The sequence below is a fragment of the Protopterus annectens genome, chromosome 1.part0 (assembly GCF_019279795.1).
Source record: "Protopterus annectens isolate FY-2018-M chromosome 1.part0, PAN1.0, whole genome shotgun sequence".
Lineage (NCBI taxonomy): Eukaryota > Metazoa > Chordata > Ceratodontiformes > Protopteridae > Protopterus > Protopterus annectens.
Window position 1 is genome coordinate 516,734,747 of NC_056725.1, and position 15,277 is coordinate 516,750,023.

The 15,277-nt window shown below is 43.0% G+C and overlaps 1 protein-coding gene across 1 annotated transcript in view; it reads right to left on the reverse strand.

Moving 5' to 3' along the window:
• Positions 1-15,277, reverse strand: part of ABCC10 (ATP binding cassette subfamily C member 10) — a 1,243,619-nt gene that overhangs the window by 752,560 nt on the left and 475,782 nt on the right. Inside the window, exon 8 of the mRNA XM_044061090.1 lies at positions 3,434-3,513. Within this exon, the coding sequence (XP_043917025.1) occupies positions 3,434-3,513 (80 nt within the window). The remainder of the gene's footprint in view (positions 1-3,433; positions 3,514-15,277) is intronic.

Consider the following 15,277-nt stretch of genomic DNA (forward strand, 5'->3'; position numbering starts at 1 on the left):
ATGTATCTGCTGCCACCAATTTACTGAAGAGCTGGAATGAGAAATGGAACCCCAAAATTCAATGTTACCTGGCTGATCCACCAAAATATCTAGTTCTTCATAAAATGCAAGAAAGAGAGTGGAAAGGAAAGAGGATGACAGTGCTATGTTCAACTTCGCGGGACCACTGTTTTTTGTTTATTTTTTTTTATAGCTGTGGGGCTGGGCATGCAGAATTATTACAATTGTTGACACCATAAATCCAAAGGCTCTCAAAATATCTCTTGCTGAGGTAGTTTGATGATTTGTCAGAGATGGTAAGTAAGTTTTCAAAAACTGAACATTGTCTGAGGGGAAGGAAGGACATCACGATGGATATGTCCAGACGATATCCCAGAAACAACTAAAGAATGGTGAGGTTTTAAGGTCGACTTTTTTAATTCTGAGTTTAAAATCTAAGTGGAGAAAAAGCCTGAATGAAAAGTGTAAGTCCTTTAAGGTGTCTTGTTCTGAAGCAGAATAAATTAAGTAGACATCTGAGGTAAGGATAGACATGAATGACTTGGAGCCTGCAAAACCTGTAATAGACACTAAGCATTTTCTGAAAATCCTTGGAGTCATGGATAAGCCAAAAGGCAAACCAGTAAACTAAAAGTGATATCCCAAATGCATGAAATCTTAAACTGCATGGAATCAAGAAAAGTCTTGAAAGGAATCCTTTCCCCAATCTCATTAGAAGGAACAGGTTCTATGATCCCTTAAGAAATACATTTAAAATTATTGATGAGGTGGTGTTGATCTGATGGGACTTGAGGGATCTCTGAAAGAATAGGAAAAGAGTCCCACCAAAGCTTATATCTTGTTCTTATTATATCCAAAACACAGTTGCCTGTTATGACTTTCTAACAAGGAAAGGAAAGAGAGACAGAGAGGGTTTCCCCTGGAATTTTGGAAGGGGGGGGGTCAAGCTAAAAGAGGTAGAGGGCTCAATGAATAAAATAGTCAGAAGTAATCATTTTTGTTGGGAAATAATCCTTTGCATCCTTCACAGTCAGCTTTTGGTTTGTCTTGCCACTACTTTTTAGGAAAACTTCTTAGTTTTTTTTGCTGTTAAGTGTTTAAGGGCTTATAAAAATTTGGTCCAGTTTTGTTATGAAAATTCTTCTGAAACTTAGGAAGTCAGAAGAAACAATTGCTTAACTCCTTGCATAGTCTTGCCCTTCCTCTAATGATTTTGGAAAATCTCTTCACAGGAATTACTAAAAAGGGTATCTTTGTCTAATGGAGTAACCAGCAGTTTGGCTTTCACATCATCTGTGAGATTTTATAAAGTATACAAATCTCACAGGTAACTGTTTAAACACCTGTCATCTGATCTTGCTGGCAAGCATATTTTCTAAGCACTGAACCAGTGACAGCTGCTCTAGAAGTACCTGTACTTAATAGAATACCTGACACCTGAAAGGCAGAGCTAACCATTACTTCAAAGGAAGATTTAGTCAAGGAGTTTGATACATCAGACAGCACTTTGGCCATGTTATCAAAAATGGAAAGCAAGTATCTAGTCATGAGTGTTTGATAATTGATGGCTTTAATAACAGGGTGGCTGAGATGTGAACTTTTTAACCACATCTGTCCATGGCCCTGACTATCTCTGTCATTAGCGACAGCACTGGTGTAAGGCAGCAATTTAGAAACTCTGATTCCAAACAGAAAGCAGCAGGATCAGATGAAGGGTTTTTATATAGGTAGATGTGAGATTCATTTACTTTACAAAATCAGCCTGGCTTCTTAGGGGTGGGGGTGGAGGGTTTTGGGAGTCTGGAGTCAGAGAAGCTGACACAGAGGTATCCTCTAGGGCTTCTATAACTTGTGGAATAGAAGAGGATTTAGGCACTTCCATGTTCTTGTGAATCAGACTTTCTGCTTACTCTTCCATTTAAAAAAGTCTTTCATATCGTAAATAGAGTTCCCTACAGTTGAGCTCTTCATGGAGGGACTCAAAAGACAGGGCGTCATTTGCCTCTGATACAAAACTCAAAAGGAATGCATTTGTGATGCATAGTTAAGACCCACAGACACACACAGTCAAAAGAAACATCTTCCTCAGAAGACAAAACTGGGAAGATTGAAAGGCCAGTAAGAGTTTTAAACAACCCTTGGGAGAAAATAAACCAATCTTCCTTCAAGTCTTTTAATGAAGGAGACGAGGAAGCACAGGGAGAAACATGCATTGTTTTAGGTTTCCTTTTCTTAGAAGCTTCTAAAGAAAAACTATGCATAGGATAGTTATCAACATTAATCTTTAGAATGATTCCTAGGAAATCTACTCGGATTAAGAGCTGGAGGATTCCCCTGTTCCCTCAGATAGAATCAGCCTTGGTTCTCCCTTTGTGGCTAGATCAGCCCCAAGATCATTTGATTTGGACAACTGACTGAAAGAAGCAGACTTCTGTGAACACTTGGCTTTTTTTTTCAACTTTTTGGCTGAAGGAGAATGTCCAAGGCAGACAACTAAGAAGCCATCTTGCTGTGAGCTAAAGCCTTAAGTCGCTTATTCTCAATATAAAGTTTAAAGAATTGAGATGGCTATTAATGGTTTTAGGTACAAAGTATTTACAGATGGAATTGTTTCTAAAATTGTGCTCAGGGCATAAACAAAAAGGCACTGAGAGTGTTTATAGGGAATGTGATGACTACAGTGAATTTCCCCTTTTTCAAGGCAAGAAAAGTAAGTTTTTTCACAAAAATGCGACAGTAAAGAGGAAGGGTCTTCAACAAGGTACTTATCTGCCAAAAAACATTTGTAACTAGAAACTGACTGTGCAGTAAACAGACTACAATGTTGACAAAGTCTTCATTCACAGACTGGCAGTAAGAAAATTCTGAGGATTTTCATGTTCATATACCCCTTAAGACTAGCACGTAGTATTGTGCATATATCATAGATCAGATGTATGGCACATGCTAAAGATGCCTATGCTTTTGTAGACTATCTGGATGTGCAGTATTCTTGACAATACATGCCCCATATATAAGAACAAGGAATACTGCAAAAATGACATAATAAAGAGCATATGTTATCATCCATGTACAGGAGTATCATGACAAACATAGGACCCTGACTTTTTTCCATCATGACTTCAGGGAAGGTAGGGGCATTTGATACAACCATCTGGATGCTAGCACATGAAATCCTGTCAAGCAGGAACCAAAGTTATGTCACTGTTGCAAACTTTGTTGATCTAACCCCTCTGATGGGAGTCAACCATGCCCTCATGCTTATGACAATGCACAACAATCCCAACACTTTAAACAATAATATACTGCCCCTTGACAAGCCTATATCCACCAAACCTTGACAGAAACAGAGATATTGTGTGATAAAGATGAAAACCAAGTTCAGAAAAATTCAAAGCTGCCAATCCTGTGGAAAAATAAAGATGTTGCTTACCAGTTCAGCTCTCCACTGATTGCTGACAAAAGGGAGCTCTTTCCACAGCCGACCTTCCCAACAACACCAATTAAGGTTCCCTAATAAGTATAAAAAAAAAAACAATAAAGTCAAAATATGCACAAAAATATAAACACTGAATGATGAACCTGGCATGCAGTACAGAAACTCTCCTAGCAAATGTGATGTACACTAACAAAAAATTTCCAAGATAGACATTTAAAGCTCAGACACAACTGCTAGATCAAAGTGAGCCTGAGAAAGTTTCTCAAGAACAAAGTATAGATTCTAAGCAGGCAACGGGTCATGTAACAGCAGCCAAAGCAGAACAGAACTTTTTAAAATGACTCGAGACACCTTCGCAGGAGGCAGGAAAGGACCATCCTAACCCTGGTGAAAATTCCAAATAGCAATCACATGAACATTTATAGAGGAACAGCTCAACCATTATTAAAAATACCTACAAGGTAACTGAAAATGTCAGGGACAGGAGCAGAAAAGGGATCCAATCCCTTTGACTCAGTCCAGGTAGAAAAAAAAATAGTCCATTTGCCGCTGCATGTTTATCTAGTAAATGACTTTTGGAAAGTGAAGTATAGATACCACTCTCAGAAAAGTTAAGACTACTAGCAACTAAACGAAGTAAATAAAGTCTCTAGATGCAAGAAATAAATGTCAGGGTGAGACATTCTCAATGGAAGGAATATTTTTTTTCCTCTCAAGAAAATGCGTTAATTCTTATAAGATGAGCAAGGAACAGAGGAACCAGAACTGCCTGGGCCAACACTAAGCTGTGAGGATGACGTTTGCCTTGAGCAGCTTCATCATCACCAGGGGAATCAGGAAAAAAGCATTAAGGAGTCTAGTGAGTCATTTGCGGGCAAGAGCATCATTTGGGGGTCCTCTTTAGTGAGAGTAAGGAAATTAAATTCTCACACTTGGAGTTGGTTGGGAACACAAACAGTTCACAAAAGTGTTTTGCCCTTGCTTGAAAAAAGTCTGGTTGTCACTGGGGAGTAGGAGGACTACTTGTAAGCTACAAGCAGTCACCTACTAGGAACCATTTCCTGGATATGGCCTATTCCCACACTTTGACAGCTTCTCGTATAAGACATCAGATCTTCCTCTCTCTGTCTCTGTCTATACCATACCACTGCCATGCTGTTTATCTACATTCTGAGGACTCCCATAGACAGGGATACATAGAAGGCCTGAAGAGACAACAGAACTGCCCTCAACTTCAGCAAGCTGATGTGAAGACAGACTTTATTGGATGAATGAACACCCAGAAAGTACAGTTTTGTACCTACCATAAATGTAGATGTTCGAGTGGTTATACTGCTACAGTCATCACACTTGGGTTATCCTGTCGTCAGGCGGTCCCGCAGTCGGCCGAATCCCAAAGTCCTGGTCCGGCATCGGTTGTCGTCGCCTCTTCCCTGACGTCAGTGCGACAGGAGTATAAAAGAGACAGCCGATGCCATTTTCTTCAGTTTTTCTTGCCCCAGATGTCAGGTGCCCTTAACTAGGAAGGCAATACAATAGCTATGCAACAAAACCTTAGCACTTAAGCAATAGTACTAGCTGTTAGCAAATACACCATATAGACATGCATCCAATAGATTGATGTACATGGAGTTGTAACTAACACCCTGGTATGTAGAGGGGATGGAGGGAGGGTAACCTGGACTGCAGCAGTATAACCACTCGAACATCTACATTTATGGTAGGTACAAAACTGTACTATGTTCATCGTGCTATACTGCTGCAGTCATCACACTTGGGTAGAATCCCAAAGCTATGGAAAGGTGGCTGGTACTAAACTGGGTTAGGTTATGCTAGGATGCCCTGCAGAACTGCAGTGGCAAAACCAGCTCTGTTTTTTAAGTATAATGGAAGGAGGTAGTGCTTGGTAAAGGTGTGCACTGAACTCCAAGTAGCTGCCTCCAGAATGTCTTTGGTTGGAACCCCTCTGAGAAAGGCTGCTGAGGTTGCAGTAGCCCTGGTAGAATGGGATCTAATATTGACAGGCACTGCCTTCCCATGGTGCGAGTGGCAAAAGCGGATACAATGTGCTATCCATTTGGAGATGTTCTGTTTTGAAATAGCCTTTCCTTGTGAACTTGCAGCATACGATACAAAGAGTTGGTCAGTTTTTCTGAAGATCTTTGTCTTATCTAAATAGTAACGTAGCTGTCTGTGAATGTCCAAAGAGTGAAGGAGCCTTTCTCCTTTATTCTGTGGGTTAGGATAAAAGGTGGGTAAATGAATGGTCTGATTCAAAGCCACACTGGATACTACCTTGGGCATGAAGGTAGGGTTAGTTCAGAAGAGACTCTGTCCTGATGGAAAATGATGAAAGGTTCCACTGCCATAAGTGCCTGTAGTTCTGAGACCCTGCGTGCTGAGGTAATAGCCAGTAACAAGGCTGTTTTCCAAGACAAGTATTGTAGTTCTGCTGAGAATGCTGATTCGAAAGGAGGTAGTGTTAACTTTTCTAAAACGAAGTTCAGGTCCCAAGTTGGTGTTGGTGGTTTTCTGGGGGATCTTATATTCTTAGCCCCCCTGAGATACTGTCTAAGTAAAGGGTGTGAGAAAAATTGGGGGATCCATATTATATTGAGCTGAAATGGCTGAAGCATGAATCTTAATGGAGGAGAAGGAAAGGCCTTTGTGCAGCATCTCAGTTAGGTATTGCAGTATGTGAGGAATGTTTGGTATCCAAGGATTTTGACCTTTAGCCTGGTGCCATGCACAAAATCTTTTCCATTTGCCTGAGTAAGTCTTCCTGGTGCTAGGCCTCCTGGCCTCCATAATTACATTCAGGACGTCCTTTGAGAGAAGTGTTGATTGATAATTTAAGGAATTCTCCATGTAGCTAAATTTAAAGTTCTGAGCTGGCTGTGACGGGTTTGATAGTTTTTCTGAGTCAGCAGTAGTGGGAATTGAGGCAAGATCCATGGAGGGCTGTGAGTCAAGGTCCTTAGTAATGGGTACCAGTGCTGGCGTGGCCAGTCCGGAGCAATGAGGATCATTTGTGGCCTCTCTGATCTGACCTTCAATAATACCTTGGTCAATAGAGGTAGTGGAGGGAAGGCATAGACTGTCAGTGTTGTCCAACTGAATGACAGAGCGTCCACTTTCCAGGCTAGGGAGTGATAAGTCCTTGTGCAGAATTTTTGTAATTGGCAATTGTTGGGGGAGGCAAATAGATCTATGTCTGGACATCCCCACCTTTGAGTTATCATTGAAAATACTTGTGGGTTCGTGAGGGTCTGCCATATTTCTGCTTAATTCGTCTGCCAATATGTTTTCCTTTCCTGGCAGGAATTGTGCTTGTAGTTGTACTTGGTAGGTCAAAGCTGTGTTCCATAAGGTCATAGCCTGTCTGCATAAAGGGTAGGAGTGTGTTCCTCCCTATTTGTTTATGTACCACATAACTGTGGTGTTGTCTGTCCTTATTAGAAGTTGTCCTGGATGCAAGAGGTCCTTGAAGGCTGTCAGTGCATTTTGCACAGCTAGCATCTCCTTTTGGTTGATGTGAAGATGCATTTGTTTTGCAGACCATTTGCCCTGTATGCACTTGTCCTGCCATGTGTGCTCCCCAGGCGTAGTCTGAAGAATCTGTTGTCATGGTTTGGTTTGCTGGAGGTAAGACGAAAGGAAGACCCTTGTTTGTTTGACATGCTTGAGCCCACCATAGGAACTCTTTTTGAAGGCAGGGAATGATAGGTATATTTGTTTCGAGGCTGTGCCTTTGTTGAGACCATACACTTTTCAGGTACCATTGTAATTTTCTCATATGCAGCTTTGCAAATGGGATTAGTTGAATGCATGATGCCATGAACCCCAATGCCTGCAGGATTTTCCTTGCAGTGAGCTGGGTAAAAGTTGCTATCTTTTTGAAGTATTGAGTCAATTGTTTTTGTTTGTCTGGCATGAGGTAAGCCATCTGGGCCGTTGTATTTAAGCTGGCACCCAGGAATATTATCTGTTGCAAGGGTATTAGTTTTGACTTCTTTTTGTTTACTGTGTACCCTAGGCAACTGAGCAGCTGTGTTACAAAAGCCAGATGCTGTAATAGAATGTCCTTGCTGGATCAGGCAGTCGTCCAGATATGGATAAATTTGTATTCCTCGTTGTCTGCAATATGCAATTACTGATGCCAGGCATTTCGTAAATACTCTGGGTGCAGTAGATAAGCCAAAGGGCAATGCAGAGAACTGATAATGCATTGTACCTGCCAAAAATCTGAGGTATCTTCTGCAATCTTGTCTGATAGGGACATGCAGGTATGCCTCTTTGAGGTCCAACGTTACCAGCCAAGACTCCTTGCCCAGCATGGGAAGGAGCTGCTGTAGTGTGAGCATTTTGAATTTGGGTACCTCCAGGTATGTGTTCAGAATTGAGAGGTCTAAGATGGGCCTCCAGGCTTTGTCCTTTCTTGGGACTAGAAACAGTCTTGAGTAAAAACCTTGACCTTGCTCTTTTGTAGGTATCTTTTGAATTGCTTTCATATCCATGAGAGCTGAAATTTACATTTGAGCCTCTGCCCATTGGTTTGGAGGCAGATTTGGCATGCCTCTCATCCGACGTAAAGTGTGGAAATGAAATCTGTAGCCTCTGGTAATAATGTCCAGAATCCATTTGTCCTTTGTTATGATGCGCCAATTTTGTGGAAATAGAGCCAGTTTCCCTCCCAAAGGTGCTGCCAGGGCAATTTTGCTTGGCAGCCGAAGAGGGAAGTCATTGTGTTTGTTTCCTGAAGGGTTGAGATCTTTCGTCTCCACCTCTTTGAGTTGCTGTATGCCATTGTCTAGGCCTGAAAGAACCTTGTGGCTGGCCTCTGCCCCTTGGGCGCCTGTACCTACCTCTTTGGGGTCTGTCTGATGCAGGAAAGGACCTTTTTTTTGATGGCCAGTTTCTGCTGAAACGAGGAGGTTGTACCTGTAAAAAATCTTTTAACTGTTTGCATAGATTTTGCCTTTTCTTCCATTTTCTTCAAAACTTCCTCTGCTTTGACACCAAATAACATATCTTTCTGCAATGGGGCATCCAATAACTTTGCTTTGACATGTTCTGGTAAGGCTTGTTCTTTAAGCCAAGCATGCCTACGTATGACAGACCCTGTGACAGCTGCTCTACATGAGGCTTCCAATGAATCAAAACCACACTGTAAGGTATGTTTTCCCACCTGTTCTGCTGCATGCAGCAAATCCTGCAACTCTTTCAAATCTAGTTGATCTGTCTGAGGGATCAGCTTCTGCTTTAACTGTGTAATCAAATACTGTTGGTATTTTAGCATGTGGAATTGGCAGTTTAATGCCCTCATGGCCAAAGTGGCAGACGTATACACTTTCTTTCCCCATCTTTCTAACGCTCTGAAATCTCTTTCAGAAGGAAGTGGATTCTTAGCAGTAGAGGCCTTAACCCCTTTGGGACCCTGGGAAATGGTCTCGGGGTCTGCATTAGGGCTTTTGCATAGAAACTTATGAGTATCAGGAACTCGGTAGTATCTGTCAGGTTTAGCTGGTGCTGGAGGTAAGGAATCTGGGTTTAAACTGGATTCAGAGAAAACATCATCCAAAATGTCTAAAACTGGAGGAATTGCCAGGGGTTTATGCTGTGGAGGAAGAAGAAGAAACTCACGGAGTCTTTTCTTAGAGTCAGAGTAATCTTGGCCTTCCCAGTGGAAGTGCTCCCTCATGGTGTGTAAAGTTTCCCCCAAAAGAGTAGTCTTCAGGGGGGGGGACAGAGGGAATGGACTCTTCAGCATCTGAGTCTTCATAAGGAGGGAAGGAGTAATCCTGGTCGTCAGAGTTGCCTGAGGAAATGGATGCTTGGTCAGAGGAAGGATAATCTTCCTCCAGTCTAGGCCTTTTGTCAGGTGGGGTTTGGGATCTCCTGATAAGGGTAATTAAATCCTCGGCCATCTTAAGCATCTGTTTTTTAGGCATAGGGGCCTGTGGGGTGTGTGTGGCCCCGGTTTTCTAACTTTCAAGGGGGCTTTAAGCTTAGTATAAGGCTTGGCAGAGGCAGTTGTAGGTTTGAAAACACCCTCTGAGACCGAAGGCCTATCCAAAATTTCCGGATCCCCGTCGGGGCTGGCGTCCGAGGAGTGAGGTGGAACCGGATCCTGAGGCCCAACTGTTTCGGTTTGGGATGCCGTCAGAAATTCTGAATCAGCGGTAGTCAGGGGCTGCAAAGGTGCCTCGTTGAAAACCAGAGAACCGGCGTCAGGCCTTGCTGAGGCCTCGGTATCTGGTCTTGGCCTTGGCTGCTGGTCCTTATCTTTGCGTTTTTTAATCATTGCTGATGTCGGTTGCTCCGACGGCATGCTATAGTTAAATTTTCTGCCAAAATAATGCTGGGCGAATTCTGCCCGACGCTTAATTGTACGTTTGTTGAACCTAGCACAAAACCAACAACCAGAGACGTCGTGGTCTGGGCCTAGGCAAGGAATACAATAAGAATGAAAATCCTTATGAGGTATTTGCTTCCCACAAGAAATACAATTATTAAATTTGTCTGACATCGGTCTGAAGCAAGAAAAGTTTCCCCAACGGGGTACTTAGCTTTAGGGAAGACTTCGGGCTGAAACTCGATTAGAAAATTTCAGGAGCTGACCGACCGGCATTTGCGAGCTGCTTCTGCTTCGGGCACCACGCGGCAAGAAAGACTGGAGAAAATGGTGTCGGCTGTCTCTTTTATACCCCTGTCGCACTGACGTCAGGGAAGAGGCGACGCCGGACCAGGACTTTGGGATTCGGCCGACTGCGGGACCGCCTGATGACAGGATAACCCAAGTGTGATGACTGCAACAATATAGCACGATGAACATCCATAAGCTGGCTACAGTGCACCTGCATCACTCTATGACTGACACATCTGTGGTCACTATTGCAAGAGATGGGGAAAGGCAAAATGGACTGTTAGAGGGAAGACTAACGGCATCCATCCACCAAAACAGGTGTAATTTGGACGCATGAGTAATGTAGACCTCATGTTCCAATGGGTCCATATTCTACGAGTACTGCTCCCACAGGATCCACTGTAGAACTACTGCATGAAGTCTGGCTAGAGGCATCATAAGGATAGCCACTGCTATCAGACCCACTACCTTTAAGATCTGCAATGGTGTCACAGTAAAATAATTCAGACCAACTGAAATGATGACTTCAAAATGTGAGCTGCGACTGTGGCGAGACTCATCCTATATAAAAGTGCAGTCAGATTGCAGCCCATTAAGGCATTGTGAAAGCACCAGATGGAACTTGGTTACAGAGATTCAAAAGGACTCAAAGATACTTATCAGAGACTCCCTCACAATGGTAAGCTGGTCTCAAGACACAGTAGCAGGGTTCTAGTCACCCAAGTAAGGAACACCTCAGCTCCCACCAGATGCATGTGTACCACCACAGATATATATCTGATGAATGCCCTGGAGCAGATATGAGACCAAAAAGTAGGTGGCTCCATGACCTACACATTCCTTCTGCCCCACTTTTTTATTTTCTCACATAAATAAATGTCTTGAAGTTCTAAGGAGCAGATTCAATCTCCTTCTGCAATACAATAGGAAACTGTTTACACCAAGACCAACTTGACATTGTCTTTAACAAAAAAAAAAAATGAGATTATTCCAGTTAGGTTGAAAATGGGCCTGAGAGATTTGTTTTTTTTTTCTTTTGGTACCAGAAACAATATGCAATAAAATCCAGATTTTTCCCAGGTCTGCTAGGACATCCTCAAAGGCTGTTTTTGTTGTTGTTGTTGTTTTTTAGTAATAAAGCATCTCTGATTTTTCCAGCCCTCACTGATAAGGTGGAAAATCCAGCATGAGGGGACAGACTTCAGTTGAAAGAGAAGGACTCTTGGAACCTCTAGACATCATTGTCCTCGTCTGCTTGTCCATGGTAATGATTTGGTGGAGTAACAAAGAACCACCAACTTCCTCCAGAAGGAGTGTTCAGAAAAGGCTTCAGGTCTGCTTCTGCACTCTCGCATGGGAAATCGCATGATTACCTCTGAGAATCCAGCCATAACTACTACAACTTCTCTGTAAGAAACCTGGGTTATTACACCCCTTATCAGAGCTAGATTTATTTTAATGCTACCCTGACAAAACCACATCTGCAGGAAACTCTTTTGAGCCTTAGAGATGGAATGTGAAAGTGAGGAAAACTTGCCTCCATCTGCAGTGTTTTCCTTTGCTGTTCCATCTTCTTACTGTGCACCTTAGCCTCTGGGCCAAAAGTTTCAAAACCATCTCCACGGTCTAAGTGAGCTGCAGATGATATGAATTCAAACCATGTCTCATGTGCCTGTAATAAGCTGACTGGAGAGGATAGGAGTGGGAAGCTGATGACAACTCACCTGTCCTGAGGTGGGGAGAGGTGGCTCTGGCTGAAAACAAGGGCAAAACCCAATAGAAGAACAAGGTGTTACCCAGTGTAACTCAAGCCTGCTGAGCCTTTGCTGTCACAGTACATCTTGCATTTCAAGATGAGGGGAACTCTGTGGGTGGAGGCATGCTTCTCCTCACTCGTGAAGTCTGAGAAGCAGTGGAAGTGGAAGTCATCTTATCTGCAGTACACTGAAAACTCCACCATTTGTCCCAAACAAGACAGCACTCTCATGGAGAACGTCAGGGATGCAAATATGAGCTTCTCCAAATGATCCAGTGTTCTGGAATATGTCCAGTATATGAACTACAGGTTTTTCAGGAGGGTGGGAGCCTTTCCTTTTTCAGAACCTCTATGGAGACCAATATATCAGACTTAAATGTCTCAAGCCAGAAATTCCAGTCCCGGGGTGATGTAACAGTTTATCAGCTTTCTTGTACACCAGAGTTACTGTGCCTTCAAACGTCCACACTGCTTCAGTAAGTATCCAGATGATACTTAAAGCATGTAGGCCATCCAAGAAGTTAGTTGGGGAACCTAAATGCCTTATGTAGAGAGTCTGCTGCAGAAAGGACATGGGATCTCTGGGCTATCTCCCATTCTGTCTCATCACCTTCAGGGCATCTCTGAATATGGGATTATCTGGGGGAAGTGCTGGAGAATCAATGACCTTCCCCCATTCACATCTCCATCTAAGTGGAAGACTTCAACAGGACTCCATATGCTTCCTCTTATGAGAGGCCTTTCTATACACCTAGGGAAGTGACTCAAAATAAGAAGAGGAAGACCTCTGGTCATGTGAAATGGCAGGTGGTACTCTGAAGATTACCAGAGTCCTGATAGGAAAGTTGAATGACAATCATGTCGACAGAAGAAACCAAGACAAAGGAAAGATCCTGTATCAAAAGAAAATGGGTGGTAACAGAACAGCAAATCACAGACTGTTGACTTGATGACAATACTGATGTTGACCTCAGTGCCAGCACAAATGTAGATCTCCTTCAACCCTGACTAACGAAGGCACCAATGTTGACTTTGAATCCAAAAGAGATGGGAAAGGCACTGACAATATGGAAGGATGGGGAAGTCACCCTATTCAAAGCCAAAGGTGCCAATCCTTAGAAGGTCAGTATCAAAGCCGATGACAACACTATAATCAACTCAGTCACTAACAGCTCTGTAAGAGATGCCAAAGGGGCCAGAACTGACAAAAAGAAATTGCTCAATATCAGTGAGACATCCAGTGATACTGGCCTACTAGTAGTTGGAACTAACAAGGAGGATGCCTTCACAGGGCCAAAAAATGTCCCAGAGACTACAGCAAAGTCAGGTACTGGAGGTCTAGAATGGAATCCTGGTGGAGCATACACAGCCTAATCAGCTACTACTGTGCAACAAAAATACCACCGCCACCAACTTCTTTGGGCTTTTCATGGTTAGGGGCCACCACATCCGCTCATAACTGGCAGTGGAGTTTTACAGTGTCGAGTTGCCAGCCTGGTGCCCAACCTTCCACAGACGGCACACACACACGCATCCAGTCATGCCTAGGACCACTTTAAAGCATCCATTCCACATACAGCATGTCTTTGGGATGTGGGAGGAAACCGGAGCACCCGGAGGAAACCCACGCGACCACAGGGAGGATATGCAGACTCTGTATAGAAGGCACCCTAGCCTCATGACTATAACAGAGGAAGCACACTTTGGCTTCAGAGAATTTTGTAGTATTTCGTAAATCATGGTCCTACACTTATTTTAGAAGTGACACAGCAGAAAACAAAGTAAAAGAGGCCACCTCTTGAGAGCACAATTAACATAGCAGACTATGTGAAAGACCAACAAAGAAGCAACTCTAAGGGATTTTTTGCAGAAAGCTAGATGTAAGAATCAGGGAAGCTTTTCACCATCTACTCTGCAAGGGAAGACTGAAATTGGGGCAGATGAGACAGACAGCTACAGGGTCTCGATCCCACTTACCTGCCCATCCTGTACAAAGTTATGCACTTCCTTTCCCAAGCAAAATGGAAACATGTATAGTTCTTTAGACCCTATGTAAGAACAGCGAGTTCACATAAGAATATATGCTGGGCCCTTTACATTAACAAAGGAAACCATGCTCCTGGGCTGGGTTGTAGACACACAAGTAACTATTCCAGGCAAGTTATTAAATGAGTTTAATTATGCTCCTATCCAATAAGACAAATGCAAGGAAATGGAAGCCTTGCACCTAACCAAGGATTCAAGGTGTGCACCAATTAATAAAGAAAATAAGGGAAAGGGAGGTTGGAAACACTTGTGTCAATGTAAGCAAATTACATTTGAGAAAGCAGACTTTATGGGATAGATATGAAAGGGATAGGCCTGAAAGGTTGCAGTGAGAAGAATAGTTATATTGAGGAGATTACAGCAACAGAGTATTTTACATGGCAGGAGCAAACAGTAATAAGACATCAAATACCGGGTAGGAGGTTTGACTGACTAATAAAGTGGGAGTATGTTGCTTTGACAGTTTTCATAGGATGCTGTAGAGCATGTTGATCCCCTAGTGATATACCTGTTCATAGGTGTATACTAGGCCAACGGCCCTGGAGCCTTTACAAGCCTAGCACGTAGAAGTGCCTTGGCATCATGCCGCCGTTAGTTCCCGGTAATTCTATCAAGCAAAGCCACTGGAGTGATCCCCGGTGTGAACTTTCTATTTCCCATCCACTCATCAAGATTTCTCTTGAAAAGGTCCAGTGAGATGCTCTGCTTGAGATGTATGGGAAGTCTATTCCACAGCATGGGCAGTCTCTGGGTTATGAACCTGTCCCTCCAGCAAGTTCTGTTGATTGTGGTAATGAGGTTGAGGTCCATGGAGTGTGTGGTGTGGAGGGATTGGGATTTCTTTAGGTCTAACATTTCTAACAGGGCTGGGTCAAACATGGCTTGTAAGTCAAGTAGAAATCGCCTATTAATAGATGATATGAGGCAGAGAAATGCTGGAGTTTTTTATGACTGTCCATGTAGGGCATATGACATGCGTGAATGGGCATACCTTCGTTGAAGGTTGTGCGTCAGGGCTGGTAACTCGGCACGTAAAAATCAACTACCAATAATTAGCGGACAGGAGTTCCACTGTGGAGACCCCTAGCCAGGAGAAGCCGAAAGACACAACAACATGTAGGGCATATGTCTTTGTGAGGTACTTTTGTGCCCTTTCTAGCTGTTGCAGGTGTTTAGTGAGGTACATGTCAAATGGGGCATTATACTGATGACTGGTCTAATGAGGGAAAATTAGAGACAGATGATGACCTCTTTCTTCCTGGATGCAAAACCCTTGGTAAAGAGATGTGCCACATAGGACTTTCTGACCACAGTGGCAATGTAGTGATCAAAGAAGAGGTTGCTGTCAACCCATGTCCCCAGATCTCTTATAATGCCTTCAGTGTTCGGT